The 22096-nt window shown below is 48.2% G+C and overlaps 1 protein-coding gene across 1 annotated transcript; it reads right to left on the reverse strand.

Moving 5' to 3' along the window:
• Positions 1-1663: 1663 nt before the first annotated feature.
• On the reverse strand, positions 1664-4298 carry F5147DRAFT_174025 (cytochrome P450). Its single transcript, XM_041428394.1, has 12 exons — positions 4103-4298; positions 3821-4025; positions 3445-3769; positions 3250-3398; positions 3084-3199; positions 2909-3031; positions 2659-2848; positions 2521-2602; positions 2353-2469; positions 2294-2304; positions 2111-2222; positions 1664-2056 (listed from the first exon to the last, which is right to left on the reverse strand). The coding sequence occupies exons 2-12, from the start codon at positions 4014-4016 to the stop codon at positions 1975-1977; spliced, it is 1503 nt and encodes a 500-aa protein (XP_041292977.1). The 5' UTR covers positions 4017-4025; positions 4103-4298; the 3' UTR covers positions 1664-1974.
• Between the last annotated feature and the right edge of the window lie 17798 nt (positions 4299-22096).

Here is a 22096-nt window from a genome sequence, read left to right on the forward strand (position 1 = left end):
AACGACCTCAGAAAGGGATGGTATAAAAACTTTGCTTATGTCAGAAATATACACGCCCCCCGCTCCTCTGATCGTAGTTGGTATCTCTCCGCTTATCTCACTCATTACTCACTCTTGGGAACATTCCAGCTCTACTGTCTTCCTCTGTTTTGACGGTGCAACAAATCACGTCGACCGTTTATTTTGAGTATGATGACAGTGGACATCCCTACTGATTGCGCCATCTAGCCATTACACCGTACCGACAACGCGAGAAAATCGACTTCAAGTGCGGCTCGATGTGCGTGGTATGCTTCCACGTGTCAAGTCTAGTCAGCGCCATGTACACAATTGTCGTATTTCAATCGAGCTTAGAACCGATGTTCTGTATCGTACAAAATCCTGGAAGGAACGACTATTTTCAAGGTGACAAGCTATCTATATCTACATATTATAAGAACGGAGCGATTTCCAATATGGTGTCGACGCCATGTACGCGCTCCACTTGAACCTGCACACGTATTGTGCATTACGGAATCTCTCCGTCCCGGCTTGATCGATCGCTCGACCCCTTTCTCGCTATGGCGTGCGGACTTCCAACATGCCTAATCTTCAACCTTACCATGGCGTCGAGCTGCACCTACCACGGCATTGTGGGCATTCAAAATGCCTCACCGTACTCCCTCGATAAGAAGCGCTTCTGGAAAATGGACGGTTTTGTCCCTCTTGCTACAGACGGAGAGGACTCTAGCAATGCAATGGATCTTCCTGCGTCCGTCTTCACTTTCGGAGGTAGCACCGCGCCTCCTGAGGATGGTGTTTACTTCATTAATGCTCGCCTTATTACCACTACTGCAGGCGATGAACCTGCACTCGAACTGTATTGCGTTGACGTCTGTCATCTCCCATTTATTTCACTCAGATATCAACTGACTCCTAATTTCCCAAGCCAATCCAGCCTTTGGAAAGTGCGCGTGCCCTTCCCTCAGTCCTCATCGCTGGCAAAGCACTTCTGAACTTGCTGAAAGTCGGTCTTTTGACATGGATGTGATGCAGTACGGCATTATGGCGCAGCAGCTCGCTCGCATCCGTTGTTACTATCCATCGGCTCATCCTCGCCTCGATCGTACTCCTGTTCCCGGCGCTGAAAAGCATGTTATCATTCAAGGTAACATAACGGAGCTTGATCATAAGCGATGCATCGTATGCGTGCATGACATCACTCTCGGTCCATCCACCAATGTTGTCGAGAACCGCCGTCATCGAGATGCTGCCGCGCCCACTCAACTGAAGAGCTTCAACTGGAGTGGCAAGGGCAAGAAAAGCAAGCGCGCATCTCATACTGACTCTGACGCGGAATCGGAGTCGACGCATCAGAAGAAAGGCAAAAAGCGTCAGATAATGTCTGCAGAGGGGGCTATGAAAGAGGCTGGTCCGTCTACCAAGATCGACTGAGATGAAAAGGGTTTGGTGCGGAATGCGCGTGTACGGATCACCGCACTGCACAGACGGTTCGTGGAAGTCCAAACTCCACAGACAGGCGAGATTCACTGTCTTCCGCGCATCACTTTCTCTTTCAATCCGCCGAGGTCCAGTTGGACAGTGAACCGTAGGCAGTTTCCACTGAGAGCCGCATACGCGACGACGTTCAACGGCTCGCAGGGTCTAACTCTGCGACGGGCGGTGGTCGACCTTCGCACGGATGTATTTGCGCATGGTCAGCTATACGCTGCACTATCCAGAGTGCGGAATCGTCGTGATATACGTAGTTTACAATTGTTTGTTGCTGTAACAAATCAAAATGGACCGTCCGCAGGCAAACGGAGTGCTTGTAAATCAATATCCTACATATCTCTACTGGCACGAGCTGCCCACCCACGCTTGCACCAACTACCGATCCGATCTTACATTATGATACAAGTTCAAACTATGACGAACCTAGATGTCAGGTTGAAATCGCCGCTTGCCTCAGCTTTGTGATTGATCTTCGCGTGCTTAATAGTCAACATCCTGCTCAATCAGCGCGACGGCTCTTGAGGAGCGAGGCTTGATGGAACACTTGAATGGTTTGGGGTGGCTAGAAGGATATACATCCGGATCAGCGCCAGACGTGATCAGATGTATAACATACCTGATTGTGCCTGACAATGGATCAACCTCAGGGGTGATCTCAATACCGTTCTCGACGGCCTTCGAGATATCAAACACGGCCAGTGACATCACGGCGGACAACCAGACCGAGGCTTCAGCGAGGTAAATACCCGTAAACGAAAATGAATTCAACGTCAGAATATAATCTGAGAGTCAGATATACCTGGACAAATACTGCAGAGCAGAAAGTTAGCCTGGCACAAAACCTTACTGCATGCTTACCGTCTTCCAAAACCGAAGCAGATCGTGCGTGGGTCTGTCTCAGGCTCCTTGCCTAAAAAGCGTTCAGGATTGAATTGCGAAGGGTTAGCGTATCTCTTCGGGTCGTTCATCATGAACCTGCCATCATACTCTGTTCAAATGTTGAATATGGAAAAAAGAGGTACCAACCAGATGTTAGTCACGACCAAGGAACCTTTTGGGATGTAGTACCCGTCATAGATGTCGTCCTTAGAGACGCAGTGGGCAAAACCTGACATTTAAATACCGCTCGGAAACTAAATAATGCGTTAAATGAAATACACAAACCGGTAGGGATAACAGAATGCCATCGTAGGCCCTCTTTAACAAGCGCTCCGATGTAGGGGAGTGTGTCTTGGTCGGCGAAGGATGGAAGACGATCAGGACCGATAACAGCATCTATTTCAGCCTGAGCCTTCTTCTGCACGTCAGGGAATAGCGTCATAGCTAGAAAGAACGCATCGATAGTAGCAACAGTCTGAGAAAAAGTGTACCGCTCTCAGAAGACGATTGTCAGAAATATGGGGGAGGGACTAACAGTGTCGGAACCACCGGCGAATAGGGCTGCAGCGGACCATTTCACAATGTGCTCGTCTTGCGCTGATAAAATATCGTCTCCCAACAGATTCGATGTGAAAGACTCCGGGGCAATGCCAGAGGCCTGTGAAAGTCAAACTTCAACGCATACTCGCGGGATTGTGAATGATTGTCACCATCTGATCCACGACGAACTTGTGGGGTGCACAAACAAATTCTTCAAGGTTGTCGTGCCATTCACGGGCCAGACGCTTGAAGCCAGCACCAGGGAACCATTCAGGGACGTGGACCACTAAAAGTGGTGAAGCCATTGAAAGCAAACGTCTGAATGGTATGGCTTACAGAATGGCACAACATCAGCCATGAAAGCACCAGGAGCGGTGACACGCGACCACTGGTCCAGAACGCGTTCCGCGAGGTCGACGAAGGGATCGTCGTTCTCTTTCGCCTCGTACCCATGAGAGATGCGCAGAATCACAGCGCCAGTGGTGCTATAAAAATCAAGATCGTGTCGATGCAACGATAAACGATGCGTACTGTCGAACATGCGCCTGCAGTTGATCAGGTTTCGCAAGCACACGCTTGAGGAACCGGTGAGTCTCGACCTCCCCGACCTGGTTGTATATGGCCACAGCGGCGCGGGTGCCAATGACGCCGTGGAAATTTTTGCGGTGCCGGCGCAGCTGGTCGCCATAAGGGAGGAGAACCATAACGTTCTTCCAGCCAATAAGTTCGCCGCCAACAGGAAGAATAGGACGGTCAGAGTAAATGGTGCTCTTGTTTTCCAGCATGTCCATCGCGATCTTGACAGAGTTCACCACCACGATGTGTCGACCCAGAACATTAATATGCGAAATGTCACCTGTCGACAAGATATTGAAATGCAAGATTGTGTGAAACAATAGATACTCACCATACTTTTCGCCCCACTCCGTGAAGGTGAGCCAGGGCCTGATGTATGGCATGTCCAGGACGTTCCCAATGATAGGCCACCCTGGAGGACCAGGGGGATATGGAGGGTTCTTCTTGTTGAAGACCTGCTTAAGCAGATATACTCCGACACAAGCAAGGCATAGGTCGAGCGCAGTGATGTTGGTGAGGGCCAACATGATCTAGTACTAGCAGAGGACGATCAACTCGAGAGTGGGGTTGTAGTGAAGCTTGCAGGACGAGATGAAAAGATTCCTATACTGACCATCTTATTTATAAATTATAACTGAACTTAAGCTTGGGCCCGTCACGAGGCTTGATTATTTTGAAAAAAGTCCGGATGGAAAAGATCATCAATCTCAGTGGAAACCTACATCAAGAATTAGTGGTATCATGATAAGACTCAGCTGTAAGTAGTTAAGACTGTCGTCCCTTAACCGTTACGCCAAAAGGCAGTGATAAACAAAGTACGCTTTGTTTATCGCGAACAGTATTTATGCTGATTGTAGGCTAAGGCCGCGGACGCGCCAGTTCCCGACTTCGCCGACCGTTGCAATCACGTATCGCATTGCCTTAGTCCAACTGTATCCACCAGCTAAACATTCACCCTCCATGAGTTATCGGTCTTACTCACCAAATTCAGACAGCCGCAGGCCATTTGAGACGTCATCCAAGCGAGGCAGTGTGATCGAGACTCATCTGCCAATGAGTGTTCCATGAGACACCCTGATCTTGATCGATCGAGCGTCTCACCCAAGGCATCGACCAGCTACTGTCGTAGGTCCGGCAATTCATAAGCAATGGTCGATTCGGCTCCACCCCTCTAACTCGTGTAACAATTCCGCCTGAACATCAGGGAAAATCTCCCGCGCAAATCTAGCTAAGTTTAGATCTAACTTCAATGGTTATCGAAAATTCTTCCTAAATATACTACTACACCTCAGGCAGCACTTCTCGGGAGTATTAAAGGTCTCTCGATCCCTATTATTATGTTAGAGTTATATGGTTTGAGAGACCTGGCCTCGCGGAGGATCTGAATATAGCTAGTGCTGCCGGAGTCCGGTTTTGAACTTCGGTTCGGACCTGAACGCTTCCGAACCGGACCATGCGTTCGGTCCGGGGTTCGGCATAATGTAAGAACCGAACCTATTATTAGGTTCGGGGTTCGGCTGATGCCTGACAATTCTGAACCCGTTCGAACCAAATGGGACTTCTGAAGTTTCTGTATATGATCCACTCGCCCTTATTGCAACATCTGACTTCCTCAGTGATCTATCCAATGTTCTGGTAAGCCCATTAATGTTCATCATTATTCAGATTTTCTTGACTTAAGTCATACTGACTGCCCTCTTCAACATTTTACTGGAGGTTGATGGCATTGGGTCGAGGTGGACTAGTGATGTTCCGGCCTGGCTTCGAGCCCCGGGCCAGCCGAAGCCAGGCCTGATTGAGCCGAGCCAAGCCTAGGCCTAGGGTATGGCCTGACCACGGCTTAGGCCTAGGCTTGAATTTTGTGAAGCCTAAGCCACCAGCCCAAGCCGCGGCTTAGACTATATCTAAGAAGTAAAGTACGATGGTTTTCGGAAACGTACGGGCGCTCGTGTGGCTTTCTCCTATTTCGCTAAAGGCCATGTGGTTTGCGCTTAGCTCGCTTAACCTTGATTTGGAAATTCTTGTGTGATTGTGTGAAAAAGACTTCCAAAATGAGATTTTCAACAAGCAAAATTCTACGGAGTCCGAAACGCGATATAGTGGACAGTAATCCTCACGCCTACTGCGCCGCGGCCACAATAGGGTCAAACAACACACTTTTCCTACCATGGGGGAAAGGCATCAAGCATAACAAAAGCAATAATAGAAATTTGGTTACATTGGTTACACAAATCATTACACAACTTGGCTGCTGCTTTTGAATAGAAATTCTCGAATTAAATTGCCTTCCCCTGCAGCCAAGTGTAATAATAAAGTGTAATACACTTTTTGTGGGTTTCAATTCTTATCAACAATGATAGAAGTGATTTATCAATGAGTTCAGGCAATTTTCACACTTGCTAAACAACAGTTTGAATATTATAACAAAGATGGATCAAAATTTTCCTATTCCATGAGTTGTTGACTATAAAATTGCTACATTGCAAGGTGCATGATGCTGATGTCTGCACATTCACCATTTAGACAACAACCACGGATAACACCCGAACGTGACCGTCAGTCACAACGCGAACAAGATAGAATTAACAGACTTCAAATGACGTCTCCCACCAGATGCAATCGCCGTCGGGCCACCCAGGATAATCAGGACAGACCTCCGCCTGCTGTACCACAGCCAAATTTTGTGCCAGCTAATGAGCCACAAGCAGGCCCTGTTCTACGACCTTTTGCATGGCAACCCCCCGCACACTTCCCACATCAACCACTACCAGTTGAGTGATATCCTGGCTTGCCAAGAAATGCAATTGCGCATGTGGAGCGTGCTCATCAGTTTCCTCCTGTTGATTATAATGCTCGCTTAAATGAGCAAATGAATGCTGCTCAAAATAATAGGTGCCATCAGCGGAATCTCCGTCAGCGACAGGACAGAGATGAAATAAGACAGCAGGCACAGGCAGAGGTTATGGCAGCTAGAATGCAGCCTCCACAGGTACCTCACATTCCTAATGAACCTGCTCCACCTGCTCCCGTGCCTCCTGCTCCTGCATATGGCCCTATTCATTATGAGGGTGCAGTTGGACCTCAGAACTTTAATGATCCCCTCCGCTACTTTGCGCCTAATCCTGTACCACCTTTGCATGCTCCGCCTCAACCTGATTACCATCAGTTTAACATCCAGTTTCATCACCATTTCCAGCAAGAAGAGATGGAAAATGAATGGATTAGAAATGAGTTTCTTCAGAGACAAGCACAAGAGGCATTTCATCAACAGCAGATTCAGCTGGAATTGCAGCAGCAGGAAGTTGGGCGAAGAAATAGAGAGGCTCAGTATGCTTTTGAAATACAGCAAGAGGAGGCTGAGCGGGCTAATAGACAAGCTCAGGAGGCTCATCGCCAACAGCAGGAGGAGGCTGAGCGGGCTAATAGACAGGCTCAGGATATTCAGCAAGCAGGTCAACAGGCTGAAGAGCGCCAACACCGCCAGGAGCAGAGGGATCATGAGCAACAGGAGCGTCTTGAAGAGGCATTGCATGAATATGATAATCCTGCTTCTCAGCAGCAGCACGAAGACGACGAGGAAAGAAGAAGAACTCAGGAGCAAGAACGTCGCCGGCAGCGCGATGCAGAGGATGATGAAAATATCAACCAGGCGCCTGTCCGAAATATCCCTATCCCAGATGGAGCTCGACCATACACAGAGCCCATTGATCGTCACACTCTTGGTCCTCTTAATGTGGAGTGCCCCAACTGCCATGCCATGCATTTTGCATGTGAAAGACTCACCAAATCATCCGCACGAAATCCACGGTTTGGTACGTGCTGCTTGGAGGGAAAAGTCGACCTTCCTCCCTTTCCAGCATGGCCACTCGAGCTGCAACAGGCATATGGAAACAGAACATTTGTCTCCAAGATTCGCCAGTACAACAGTGCTCTTGCATTCACATCCGTAGGCATCACCATCGAGGATAGGGCCCTTCAAGGCTCTGGCCCAAATGCTTTTCGTATCCATGGATCTCTTCACCACCTTATGGGCAGCCTGATTCCCCCTGAAGGTATTCAGGCTTCATACGCTCAAATCTACATTTATGATCCCAAACGTGCCACCGACATCCGCACCAACCGACCAGGAAACGAAGGCCTTGATCGTCGTATTCTCAGAGACCTCCATGATATGATCTATCGAAATCATCCCTATGCAGGCTCTTTATAAGCAGGCCTATCAAGTTATGAGTGAGAAGCCTCCAGAGCAGCACACAGAAGTTCGTGCACGCATTCACTTTCAGCAGGGCACAGATGGTCGAAGATATAATCTTCCCACTGCTGATGAAATTGCTGTGATCATTCCTGGAGATGGATCTGAGGAGGTATCCGACAAACGAGATATTGTCTTGCGACTTCAAGGTGGTCAGCTGCGATGCATCAGTCAGCTCAGCCATGCATACTCGACCCTTCACTATGTCCTTCTCTTTCCTTCTGGCGAGGAGGGCTGGCACCTTGGAATACCTCTCAACATCCCTCAAGGCGGACGTACACGTTCAAAAGAAGTGACCCAGCTGTTATACTATGCCTTCCATCTTCACCCCCGCCCCATCCATATCGATAACAACAACATCTTTCGTGGTGGAAGACTGTTCCAGCAGTATGTCGTTGATGCTTGGGCTTCCATCGAACAGAGCAATCTGAATTGGGTCACCAAAAATCAAAAAAAGCTTAGGGCGGACTGCTACCGAGGCCTGGCAGACAACATCCTTAATGATGGCACAGATGATCTGGCTCAGACAGGTCGCGCAATCATTCTGCCATCATCGCATACTGGAAGCCCCCGCTACATGCACCAGTTGCTTCAGGATTCCTTGGCCATTTGCCATGCCTGCAAGAAGCCCGACCTCTTCCTAACAATGACTGCAAATGGGAGTTGGCCTGAGATCACTGAAAACCTCCTTCCAGGTAAATTTTAATAATTGATTTATGATGTTGTTGCTAATATTCTTATGTAGGTCAGAGCGCTGTGGATTGTCCAGACTTGGTGGCTCGCGTCTTCTACCAAAAGCAACAAGCGCTCTTGAAGAAGGTTCGCAAGGGCTACTATGGAAAAGTTGCAGGATTGGTGTACACCATCGAATATCAAAAGTGTGGTCTCCCTCACATGCATCTGCTTATCTTCCTCGACTCAAATCATAAGATAAGGACTGTGGAGCAAGTCAACTCCTTCATCTCCGCTCAGATACCAGATAGAGATGTGCACCTGCAACTCTACGAAGCTGTATCAAAATACATGCTTCATGGCCCATGCAGTCCAGAGCGTTGCTTGGAGAATGGACAGTGCAAAAAGCACTTTCCAAAGTCTTTCTGTGGTCAGACATCCTTGAAGGATGATGGCTACCCAGAGTATGCAAGACCAGACAATGGTCGCATGATCCAAAAGAATAACGATGTCTTCACCAATAAAGATGTCGTTCCTCACCCTCCAGAACTGCTGGTCGAATTCAACTGCCACATCAATTTGGAAGTCTGCGCTTCAATCAAATCTGTCAAGTATATTCATAAGTACATCTACAAAGGACATGACCGTGCAACTTTGGAGATGGAAGGACCGGTGGATGAGGTCAAATCATATCTTGACTCCAGGTATATTAGCTCAATTGAGGCTGCATGGCGCATCATGGAAAATGAGATGCACCTTGAATGGCCTGCTGTCTACCGCTTGCCAGTCCACCTCCCAGGTGAACACATGGTTGTCTATGATCCTGAGGATAATCCCGAGGATGTTGTCAAGCGTGCAGCAGCAAAGGAGACTCACCTCACTGGATGGTTCAAAGCCAATGCTGATGAAAACATGGTGGCAGCTGGAGCCCGTGATCTCCTCTACCAGGATTTCCCCTCAAAGTTTGTGTGGCAAAAAGTTGCTTGGAAGATACGTCAGTGTGGAGTTGCAATTGGAAGAATGTATTCTGCTGCCCCTGGCTCTGGAGAGAGATTTTATCTGAGATTGCTTTTGACCGTAGTGAAAGGTATGATTTCTGCGATGATTTGTATGAATCAAACTTAATGTGTTTTTTCAAAGGTGCTACCTCCTATGAACACCTGCGGACTGTCGATGATGTTGTCTGTGAGACTTTCAAGGATGCATGTCAGCTCAGGGGTCTGCTAGATGATAATGAATGGATTCAGTGCTTGTGAGATGCCTCTCATATGTGCACTGGATACCATACACAAAATCTATTTGCCATCATCCTCCTCTTCTGCAACCCTACAAGCCCTGACGACCTTTGGAACTGCTTCAAGGACAATCTCTGCGATGATCTCTGCCATTGTCTCACTCGCATGCCATTTAACATGCCAGATGCTACTGAGGAGGAGGTCTATGACTATGGTCTCTATCTCATCGATGGAGTGCTTCGCAAAAATGGAAAGTCTTTGGATGCCATTCCCCACATGCCTGTCTCTCAAATGGCAGCAAGATGGGAGGCCATGGAGGGTAACCAGTTGATTGCTGAGCAGCTCCAGTACAACCAAGAAGAGCTTCAGCAGGTGGTGGATAGAGGAGTTCCTTCTCTCAATGAAGAGCAGAGGGCGGTCTTTGATGCGGTGGTCAATGATGCAATGCATCAGGATGAGCGCAGACCAGGACATTCATACTTTGTCCACAGTGCAGGTGGATGTGGCAAGACATATCTCTGCAAGCTCATCGCTTCAAAACTCCGTGCTGAAGGCAAGATCGTCCTATGTGTGGCTTCCTCCGGAATTGCTTCTCTCCTCCTGCCAGGTGGACGTACAGCTCATTCGCGATTCAAGATCCCTATTCCCATTCATGAAGACAGCTCTTGCAACATAAAGAAAGGAGACATTCTTCATGAGCTTCTCAAGGCCACCTCCCTAATCATTTGTGATGAAATTCCAATGTTACACCGCCACATCCTGGAATGCCTTGACCGCACATTACGTGATCTTCTGAATGTTGATGCTGATTTTGGAGGAATGACCATGCTCTTTGGAGGAGACTTCAGACAGACCCTGCTGGTGGTGCCTCATGGATCCAGGGAGCAGATAGTGGGCGCTACCTTTTGCAGATCTTGCATTTGGTCAAGGCTTCATATATTCCATCTCAAGAGAAATATGCGTCTTGGTCAAGATCCCGCTTCTGATGATTTTGCAAGGTGGCTTCTTGAGATTGGAGCTGGTAGGGGCACAAATGAAGATGGAACTGTGACCCTCCCTGCCCACATGCGGTGTCCCAACAATGATCTCTGGTCTCTCATCAATGCCCTATACTCAAGAATTCTGCTCCCTGATCGTCCTCCCTTAAATGATTCATACTTCCTGGATCGCACCATTCTTTCTGCAAAGAACACTGATGTGGATGAAATCAATGCCACTATTCTGGAATCATTCCCTGGAGAAAAAGCAGTCTTCACCAGCGCGGACTCAGTCATGGAGAGAGAATACGATTACATTCCCCCAGAGTTCCTTCATACCCTCGCCCCATCAGGCTTCCCTTTGCACAAATTGGAGGTCAAAGCAGGTGTTCCTCTAATGCTTTTGCGCAATTTGAACCCCTTGCAGGGACTCTATAATGGAACTCACATGATACTCCTGTCTTGGACCACCCGTGTCCTTAGGTGCCGTGTTCTTAGGGATGGAGATGATGAAGATCAGCAGGTCGATGAGAACACAGTCCTAATTCCTTGCATCACTATGGAATCCAGTTCTGAAGAGAACCCAATCCCTCTCAAGCGTCGCCAGTTTCCTGTTCATCTTGCATTTGCTATGACAATCAACAAGGCGCAAGGTCAAAGCGTCAAGTGGGTTGGCCTTAATTTGCGGACTCCTGTCTTCAGCCATGGACAACTCTATGTGGCTTTATCTCGCTGCACCCACCCAGACAGAGTGTTTGCTATCTTTCCGGAGCATGAAGAAGGCTCAAATACAACCAATGTAGTATATACAGAAGTGCTTAGAGGACTCACAGATCGTATCAATGATTGATGTACTTATATATATATAGAACTGACTGATCTTATGTACTATGTACTTTTAGTTTTCTTGAAATGCTGCTCATAAATGTACCTCTTTTTGAAATCCACTATCAAGGCGTGATCTTATTCAAAATGCACAATTTATTAGGATGCAGCCTGAGGCCAGGAAGCCAAAGGAGGGCGTAGCCCTCCTTGGCGTCCTGTGACAAAGGAACAACACTCATTTTCCTCCCCTGAAGGAGCGCTACGCGCTCCTTCGATTTGTGCTGAAGGCACAACGGGCGTGAGCTCATACTTGTTTGCGCCAGGCAACTTTCCCACAGGTGAGCGCAAAGTTCCTGGAATTTGTGCTTCGGCATCTCATTGCAGCTTCTTTCTCCATCATACCATACAATATGTCAGAGAAATCATAGTGAGTTGCCATATGTTGTCATGTCATTTATGTTTGAAGGCTCGCTGATACTTTCTCCGGTGATAAGCAATCATCGTGTGCGCCGTGTGTTGCTTTCAGTAATTCATGCACCTTTGCAATATTACCTTGCAGTACATATATGTGGTACGTGTATGATATCTACCTAGTGGCCCATAATGACTAGTACAATCCACACAGACAGCGAAGATGAATCTTTTGTGCGTCCTCGCCCCATACGCAGGACTAAACCCACTGCTGCCCTTCTCCAACACTTGGAGAAGGCCACTCTTCCATCCCAAACCCGAGCTATCAATGAATTCCACGCTGCCGAGGCAGCCAAGCGTGCATTAGAGGTTCCTGCACCCACTGTGCCCATACCATCAGCACAAATTCCACCCTTGACACCTGCTCAACCTGAGTCAGCACTTCCCCCACCCTCCGCTCTTCCATCATCCAACAAACACCCGCATCTTGACGACGCCTTTGAAGTTGAATCTGTTGATGAAGAGCGTGAGAATGCTCATACAAACCTAGAAAGAAACGCAAGGCTCCAGAGAAGTCCCCGGAGTTGCTTGATGGAGATGGAGTTCCTGTGGATATCGATGTCTCCGTCATGGACCAAGGATCATCTCGGGAAAGCAAAACTGCCAATGTTGATGCATTCTTTGGAGTGACGTTTGAGCACATGGGCACCAATGGCAAAATCAGGAAGCACCGAAAGTGCAATGTTTGCCTGTAAGTCTACTTTTTGTACTATCTCACACACTCACTTACATGTTGGTAGGAAAGAATGCATCCTCGTCAATGAAGTCACCACCCTTCGTCGCCATGCTGAGGCCCATTTTGCTGGAAAGTATTGCAAATGGGCAAAGCAACATTCATTCGAGTCTATGTTGCCTGGCGATGTGAAAGCTCGCAAGGAGAATGCTGCGCAGCAGAGCATTAATGCTCATCTCACTGAATGCAAGGTTGCTGAACGAGTCGTACCATATTCCAGCAAGTTGTTTAGGCAAGCGGCTGTTGAATGGCTCGTGGCAACTGATCAAGTATGTTTGTCTTCCTCAACTCAAAACCACGACTGACATCTTATTTTTATAGCCCATACAAGCACTCAAACACCCAAAATTTTAAGAGATGATCGATATTGCTTCTTGCGCAACCAATGGAGTCAAGATTCCAGGTAGGAAGGGTACTCGTGCGGAAATCATGAGAATGTTCAAGGACCACCTTACAATGCTAAGGAACACGCTGAATGTGAGTAACATTCTGTCTATTGACTTGCTGCGTCTCATTGGGCTTCATAGAGTGCTGCTGTCAAGGGGAAAGTCAATACCACCTGCGATGCGTGGCAGGCAGAAAATGTTGATGGTTATTTCGCTGTCACGGGCCATTGGATTGAAGAGAAGGTCCCCATGCAATGGGACATCGAAAGCGCCCTCCTTGGATTCACCAAAGTGAACAACGCACATAGCAGCAAGCAGCTTGGTGGTGCCTTGTTCAAAATCCTGGATCGTGTTGGGATTACATGCAAGGTAAGTTCGGTCTACAATGTACTACAGTGCTCATATACTACAACTCAGCTTGGGCATGTCACCTGTGACAATGCCGCAAACAATGGAACGACACTACAAGAATTTGCACGCCTATACGAGGCTAAATATAATGAAGTGTTTCCCTGGCGGCAGCGCAAAATCAAGTAAGTTCTACCATCATCCAAATTCACTTATCATTCATTACTTGTCTAGCTGTTTGGCTCACATCATCAACCTTGCAACCCAGAGCTTGATCGGCATGTACAGCAAAGCACAGTATTACAACCCGCATGAACCAAGAAGTCATGAACTGATCACTCGAGATGAAATTGGTCTGGTTCGTAGCATCTGCGTCAAGGTATGTTTGTTACTATCATACAATCTGTATATTGATGTCTTGCAGGAACGGGCATCTGCCAAGTGCAAGGAAATGTACCGGAGTGTGCAGATCAAAGTGGGAGTGTCTTAACCAACCCAGCTGTTGATTGACATGAAAGTTCGGTGGTCCTCGACGTATATCATGCTTAATCGTGCTGAGAGAAACAAGGAGGTGCACATTCTCATTCTTTATTAGTGTCCTTCTACTTATCCAAGCTTATTATTCGCTATAGCACATTGATACTTTTGTATACGAGATAGGTCGTCAGGAGCGTGACTTAGCAAAGCGTGCCAAGATCGACTTTCTTCAACTCTCCGCCAGTGAATGGACGCGTGTTGGCAAATTCGCCGATCTTCTTTCAGTATGAGTGTTTCTAATTTATATGTACTTGCTGCTTACATGTATTAATTTTTTAGTACACTGATGTAGCACAACAAGTGTTCTCATCTGAACATGGCTCCACTCTACATCTTGCAATCCCGGCACTCGAAACACTCCACAGGGCTTGGTCCTCGTGTGCTGAAAGGCCAAAGTATGCATGGTTTGTGACATCCCTTCAAGCTGCAGCTGCCAAGATCGACAATTATTATGAGAAGACCACGCAGTCACCTGCATATATAATGGCAATTTGTACATTATCATTTAGTATTCAATAATCGCTCTAATGCTTGTAAATGTAGTACTCGATCCAGTAGGGAAAATGGCGTACTTTAAGCAGCACTGGCCAGAACATTTACATGAGGACGTGCTTAGCACTGCAGAGGAAGTAGTGAGTCAACCTTTCTTTACTGTGTATGATACTATGTCTGATTCCACCACCAGTTCAAAGCTCGTTATTCTGAGCTAAACAAAGAAGCTACATCATTGTCGTCATCGCAGCCTGCGGCATTGAAGAAAGCAAGGCAGGTGGTCTCAAGTCACTCATCCAAGAGGTCATCAGTGATTCAGAGGATGACTTTCCTATGATCCCCACCCCTACTTCTATCAGTGATCCGTTACAGCCATGGAGGGCCGAGTTTACAACCTATCTGAAGACTGTTGAGGCAGCCCTACCCGTGGGCACATCTTCCATTCAATGGTGGGGGGTACGTACTACTTATTGCGGCTCACTTGGACAATATGTACTAACTTCAATTTTGCTCAAGATAAATGCACCAAGGTATCCAGTATGGGCCTCGCTTGCACGAGACTATCTGTCCATCATGTCATCATCGGTCTCGAGTGAGCGTGCATTTTCTCAAGGTAGCATCACCATCAGTAAACGACAGAACTGACTTAAGGGAGACATTGTTGAAGCTCTGCAATGTGTCAAATGTGCGATACAACATGACCTTCTTTTTCGGGCGCCCGAACTGTCCTCTCTCGTGGAGTCAGAGGAATGTAACGACTCAGAGTTGGACTTGGAAGCTGACGGAGATGATGCCGCCAATGAGGAGGACAGTTGGGACACCTTGATTTCAGGTGATGATGATGCTGATAACGAGTTGTCTGACTTTGAGATAGTATACTAGACATTTTGTTGTACTACTTGCTGATCTTATATTTCATCTTTTCATGTACTCGAGCCGTGGCCTGGTCTGGCTCAAGCCCTGGCTTTTGGCTGGCTTGGGCTCACGGCCTAGGCTTGAATTCTGGTGAGCCTAAGCCCCCATAGGCCGAGCTGAAGCTGGGGCTTTGAGCCAAAGCCGGGCCGGAACATCACTAAGGTGGACTTTGGAGGGACTGCATCTTTCTCTAAGCTGCAGGGGTGCGTGTATTGTAGTCTTAACTGTCCAGACTTATGCTATAATCTATTTGCATAATTTCCTAGCAGCACCCCATACATATCTCCTACCTCTCCTTCAGTCCTGTCAGTCTTGTTCTCACCAGATGGTACTTGCATTGTGTCTGATTCATTGGATAACACTGTGCGGCTTATGAAAGTGCTGTCATCCCCCGAGTCCACAGAGCCCTGCATCTCCATTGCATCGAAGTACCGCTTGATTAAGCTGCATGGCACATGGGATGCGCTGGTTGAGTTGCTGAGATGCGTGAGTTTTCAATCTTTACCATCTGTCCTCACAGTTGCTCACATCAATCCCTCCAGCTCCATGTAATGATGATTTTATTGTGGCAATATTGAGTGTACCATTCAATTCTATGATTCCCTTCCTATGTATATTTTGTTGGAGAACCTGGTCCGGAGTACCATGCTGGTATGTTGGAGAATCGTTCTTGGAAGAATCCAACTTGGGATATTGGTGCCCATTGGGGCAGATTAACATAGTCATTTGGACGTTCGGCGCAACCTCGCCACTTCATATTCAATCTCCGTTATTTTGTTTCAACATAAGTACTTTGCTCTGTCGTCGTTTGGATACCTCAGTCATTGATTCACAACACTGAGGTATGCGTCTCTGTGTTTCTTGCACGTAGCTTGTACTAATATTTGGCTACCTTAGCATACTTCCAACAGGTAGATTAGAATCAATACAGTCGTTGATTCACAACACTGAGCATACTTCCAACAGGTCATGAGCCCTGGTGTTCCAAATTGAACACGGAAATTGGAAATTCCTCTTGTTGAACGACTCAAATGTTTAACCTTATCACAAGCTCCTCTGACGCATGTTTCCCAAGATGGGAAAGTACGATCACATCCCAGAGTTAAACGGTGCAGACAATTACATTCCCTGGGAGACGCAGGTGCAGCTCGTCCTCATCAATGATGACCTCTGGTGTCATGTTACCTGAAATGGTAGATCCGAATGACATCCTTGGAACAGCCTCATTGCTACCTGTTGCAGCCATTCCAGTGTCACTGACTGACGCCAAGAAGGCAGCCATACGCACATGGCTCATTAACGATTCCAAGGCAAAGACTATCATTCTCTGTAAGCTCGCACCCAGTATCCATCTCCTCATCCCTCGCAACACTGCAATCACATCGCACGAGGCTTGGAAGATCCTCAGGGACCATTTTCATCACAACGATGTCAGCTCTCAATTCATGATTCGCAGGTGCATACAGGCGCTTCACATGAAGGACGCTAACGACACCAACAACTATGTTGGTTTGCACACTAGCTATCGTGATCGGCTCATTGGTATGGGCACTGCATACTCCGACGAGGAGGCTGTCTTCATTCTGTTAACGGGCTTACCCTCATCTCCCGCATGGCAACTATTCCATACACAGTTAGAGCAATGTATGCATGACAGTTTCTCTGCAACCGTAGTTAGCTCTTCACTCAGCAGTGGAGCTCTGATCTTGGACTCATTTCAAATGAATAGCATCACCTTCGACAGTTGCACGTCATGTATTGCCTCAGAAGCCACCCGCATGCTCAATGTTCAGCCCACTGCTACACCAGGTCCTGGGTCCGAATATGCTAATACCGTCACCACCACCTCCAGTTCCAACGTCAATCCCATCACTGGGCTCAGGAAGCACAGAAACAACCCCCAGGGTGTGTTCTGCCTGATGACTGGTTGCAGGCGCGGAGACCACGACAAGGAGCATTGTTTCAAGGAGGGCGGAGGGATGGCGGGGCAAGCACCATGGCAGAAAAAGAAGAAGGAGACGGCAGTGGTTGCTGCAAGTGTGAGCGCACCCACTTCATCTTCATCCTCAATCAATCAGCCACCGATGCCCATTGCTGCACTCGTTATGCACAGTGCTGAATCAACAGCCAATCATCGATGCGACCTCTCATGTGCAAGCATTGAGGAACTTCCTAATGATCCTTCTGTCATCAGCGACATCTCAGCTCATGCTCACACATTGTCCACCATTCTTGACTTGGGGACCACTAGCACGCTCATCAGTGATCATGCCATGTTCTGAACCTACTCAACTCAGGATCCAGTCATCGTCAAGACTGCGAATCATGGGTCTCTCCCCACCTCGGGCCATGGTGACTGTGTCGCATGGCTCAAAATTGGTGGTGCTCGTCATTGCATGTGACTCTCCAACTGTCTTCATGTGCCTGGAGCTATGTTAAACCTGCTCTCCATCGGATGGATGTTAGCAAAAGGGTGGGAGTGCAACTTTTGTGGAGAACCCACTCGGTGCGAGCTCATATATCAAGGAGAATCCCTCAGTGCGCTACCTATGTCTGGACGACTCTTTTACGTGGACCTCGAATTCATCCCTCCCGATCAGCCAGTACCTCTTGTTCAAGAGGTCTCTGCATTTGCCCGCACTCCTCTGACCTATGACATCTGGCATGCTTGCATGGGTCACACAGGAGGTGAGTCAGTGCGCCGTCTTCCTCATGTCGCTCAGGGGTTCTCTCTGGACTCAAATGAAGAAATGTCCCAATGTGAATCCTGCATCATCAGCAAGCACCCACGACAACCTCATCCCACATCCGAGTCTCCACCTGCTTCTCGCTTCCTTGAGCTTATCCATTCAGACAACTGTGGCCCTCTTCCTGTTGAGACTCCTCATCACAAATGGTACTTCATCATTTTTCTCGACGATCACACAGGCATCCTCAACCTTCAACTCTTGGCCACCAAGGACCAAGCCTTGGACACCTGGCGCACCGTTCATGCATGATGGGAGACTCGCTCTGGTCTGCGGGTTGTTGCCTTTCGTTCTGATAACGGAGGCGAGTTTCTGAGTGAGGCATTCACCACCGAACTTGTGAAGGCTGGGATCGAGCATCAGCTCTCCGCACCTTACTCACACCAACAGAATGGGAAGGCTGAGCGTGTGATTCGAACTATTGAGGGTCACATGTATGCCATGCTTAATTATGCGCACCTCCTGCGTAATCTTTGGGGGGAAGCTGCCCTCACTGCAGCCTACTTGTTTAATCGCACAGAGTCACGCTCCTTGCCTGCTGGCAAGACTCCTTACGAAATGCTTCACAACGTTCAGCCAGACCTCACTCACCTCCACGTCTTTGGCGCCCGCTGCTTTGCTCGCATCCCAACCAAACTTCAAGTAAAGTTAGGTCCTAAATCACGTGAAGCTTACTTCATGGGCTACGCTCCAGATGGAAAGGCTTGGCGCTGCAGGGACAAAGAGACTGGCACGTTCTTCAATTCTTGTGACATAATTTTTGACGAGACTTTCTTGGGTCGTGCGTTCCCTACCACTGACAATGATTCCGAAGATGAGGCTGCAGCACCTCGTTCCCTTCCCATGTCCTCTGCTGCGCCTCCCTTGACTCTCCCACCCATTCCACCGGTAGAAGCTCATTGTTCTGGTCGTTCACGTTTGCCCACTGAACGTGGGCAGCTCTTCCAGGATCAGATTACGTCCAATCGCGAACATCTCGCGCATCAATGGGAGTTGCGTCAGGCGCGCATTCAGGGGGTGCCACCTGAGGGGGTGAATGCGGCGCCTGCTTCACCCAGTCACGATGTCACTAACCTAGACTCTGACTGCCATCGTTCCAGACGAGGAAGAAGTTGGATATCCCCACACACTTGCCAACTTAATCGCGACCGAATTCGCTTGCATTACCATTCAGCAGTGATGCTCGATGGAATCCTCTCACCTCAGGTTACAACATGGGAATCCCACCCGCTACATTCGATGAGGCGATGCAGCGCTCTGACCGTGATCATTGGCTGGCAGCGATGCAAAAGGAGATCAATTTAATGTCGGAAATGAAGGTTTATGAGTTGGTAGAGTTACCGGAAGGAAGGAGGGCAATAGGTTGCAGATGGGTACTGGAGTTCAAAGAGGATGAAAAGGGGGGGTCTGTGCATAAGGCACATCTTGTAGCGCAAGGCTTCTCACAGGTACCAGGGATCGACTTCGGCAAAACCTTTGCTCCTGTAGCAAGACCATCATCCATTTGCCTTCTCTCAGCTTACGCTGCCACCAATGACTGGGAACTCGACAGTTTCGATGCGAGACGGGCCTTTCTGTGGAGGAAGTTGCGTGAGGACATCTACATGCGTCAACCGCCAGGTTTCGAGCGTCTGGGCCAAGACGGAAGGAGTTTGGTGTGTCATCTGCTGTCCTCACTCTACGGGCTGAAGCAAGCCGCATACAACTGGTACGAACTGTTGCGCACAGTCCTCGTTCACCTGGGATTCACTCATTGTGAGGCTGACTACACTGTCTTCATTTATCATCACGTCACCAATGAGGGGGTGCATGTGATCTGCATCATCACATGGCATGTTGATGACGGCCTAGCAGGCAGCAACAGCCGAAAGTTCCTTGACTGGGTCAAGGGTCGCATCACTAAATGTTTTGGAATCACAGACCTGGGTCCAGTCACCAAACATTTGGGCGTCCAATACGTCTGTTCCCATGTCACTCACGAGCTCTGGATGCACCAGCAGGATTATATAGTGTACCTTCTCAAAGAGCACGGCCTCCGTGAGTGCAACCCAGTTTCTCTTCCGATGGATCCATCTTTCCCCTTCGGACATGACACAGACATGCACCCAGACATCAGCAACCTCAAAACAGAATATCGCAAGCTCATCGGGGAGCTTCTTTACCTCGCAATGTACACACATCCCGATGTTGCTCTTGCCATCATGAAACTCTCCCAGCACAATGCCAATCCTGAACCTCATCACTACGCTGCAGCAAAGCGTGTTCTTCGCTACCTTGCTGGCACACTCTCTTACCATGTGCACTATGGAGGCCCGAATGCTGCTACCACCGTCCACGGGTTCAGTGACGCTGACTGGGCCACATCTCCAGAAGACCGCATATCCATCACCGGCTATGTCTGGTACTTCTATGGTGGTCCCATCTTGCATGTGTCGAAGAAGCAAACAACTCAGGTGTTGTCGTCAGTAGAATCAGAGTACATGGCACTAACGGGCGCCATTCAGGATGGACTATGGATCAAGTCCTTCTGTGCATGCGTAAAGATTACACTTACCCTCCCTCTCAACCTCTATGCCAACAACACCGGTGCCATCGCATTGTCCGAAGAGGCCGCCAATCACACTTGTATGAAACACATCGACTTGCAGTATCATTTCATCAGAGGTCACATCGAGGCCGGCACTTTCTTACCCATATGGGTATCCACTCATCGCAATAGCGCCAACATATTCACCAAGGCTCTTCCGCGTCGCACGTTTGCCACCCATCGTGCCAGATTATCACTTGTGGCGGGTTGAGGGGGTGTGTTGGAAAACCGGTCCGGAGTACCATGCGGTATGTTGGAGAATCGTTCTTGGAAGAATCCAACTTGGGATATTGGTGCCCATTGGGGCAGATTAACATAGTCATTTGGACGTTCGGCACAACCTCACCACTTTGTATTCAATCTCCGTTATTTTGTTTCAACATAAGTACTTTGCTCTGTCATCGTTTGGATACCTCAGTCATTGATTCACAACACTGAGGTATGCGTCTCTGTTTTTCTTGCACGTAGCTTGTACTAATATTTGGCTACCTTAGCATACTTCCAACAGGTAGATTAGAATCAATACAGTCGTTGATTCACAACACTGAGCGTACTTCCAACATATTTAGCACTGATCCTGAATTTATGGCTGTCTGGCTGAACGATGCTATTGATTGACCATCTCTATTGGTTCCACCATCTGTCCATGGTCCATTTCAAATGGAATGTGCTCGTGCTTTGAATATATTATCCGCAGTCCTCAAAATCTGTGGCTCACCAGGTTTGACAGCTCGCACTTGTGTTCTCCTGCTCGCATGTCTTCTTGCTGTTCCGGTCTCGCTGGGAGGCTCGCATTGAGTCCCGCTTGCCCTAAACTCATTCAAGCACCCGTCATCAGTGCAAGAATTTATATGCGTTTGGGGGTTCAAACACGTTCTGAACTTGAACCAAACACTTGTGAATGTGTTCGCAAGGGTCTGGTCCAGTGTTTGCCCTCCTTGCCTGAACTGGACCCAAGGTTCAGTTTGAGGTTTGACAAAACACCCTCAAGAACTGAACTGAACCGGACTGCGGCAGCACTAAATATAGCACATACCTAAATGTTCTTGCTTCCTCCAGGATGCTCGTGCAGCGCCTCCCAGGACCCTCTGGATAACCCGTGATCATCCACAACATCATGTCTCGCCTCATTGAACATCTACGTAGGGTCCATAGCACGCCTGCGATGCAGACCCTCTGCACTGTGACTGACTTGGACAATCCCAACATTATTTTCACACACTAAGTCCTTTTTTGATCTTCAAGTTATCTTCTAACTACCGTCAATGTGTCATGGTGCCTGCTATGCTCTACATGTGACATCCAACCAATGTCTGCGGGTTCCGACATCACTTTGTAAGTCCTAGAACTGCACATGCCCGACAGTTTGGGTTCGGGTACTGTATGTGTGTCTATCAAATCTTCTTTCCATTTTTGCTAATTGATATCTC

The sequence above is a fragment of the Suillus discolor genome (assembly GCF_016758755.1).
Source record: "Suillus discolor strain FC423 chromosome Unknown F5147scaffold_27, whole genome shotgun sequence".
Taxonomy (NCBI): domain Eukaryota; kingdom Fungi; phylum Basidiomycota; class Agaricomycetes; order Boletales; family Suillaceae; genus Suillus; species Suillus discolor.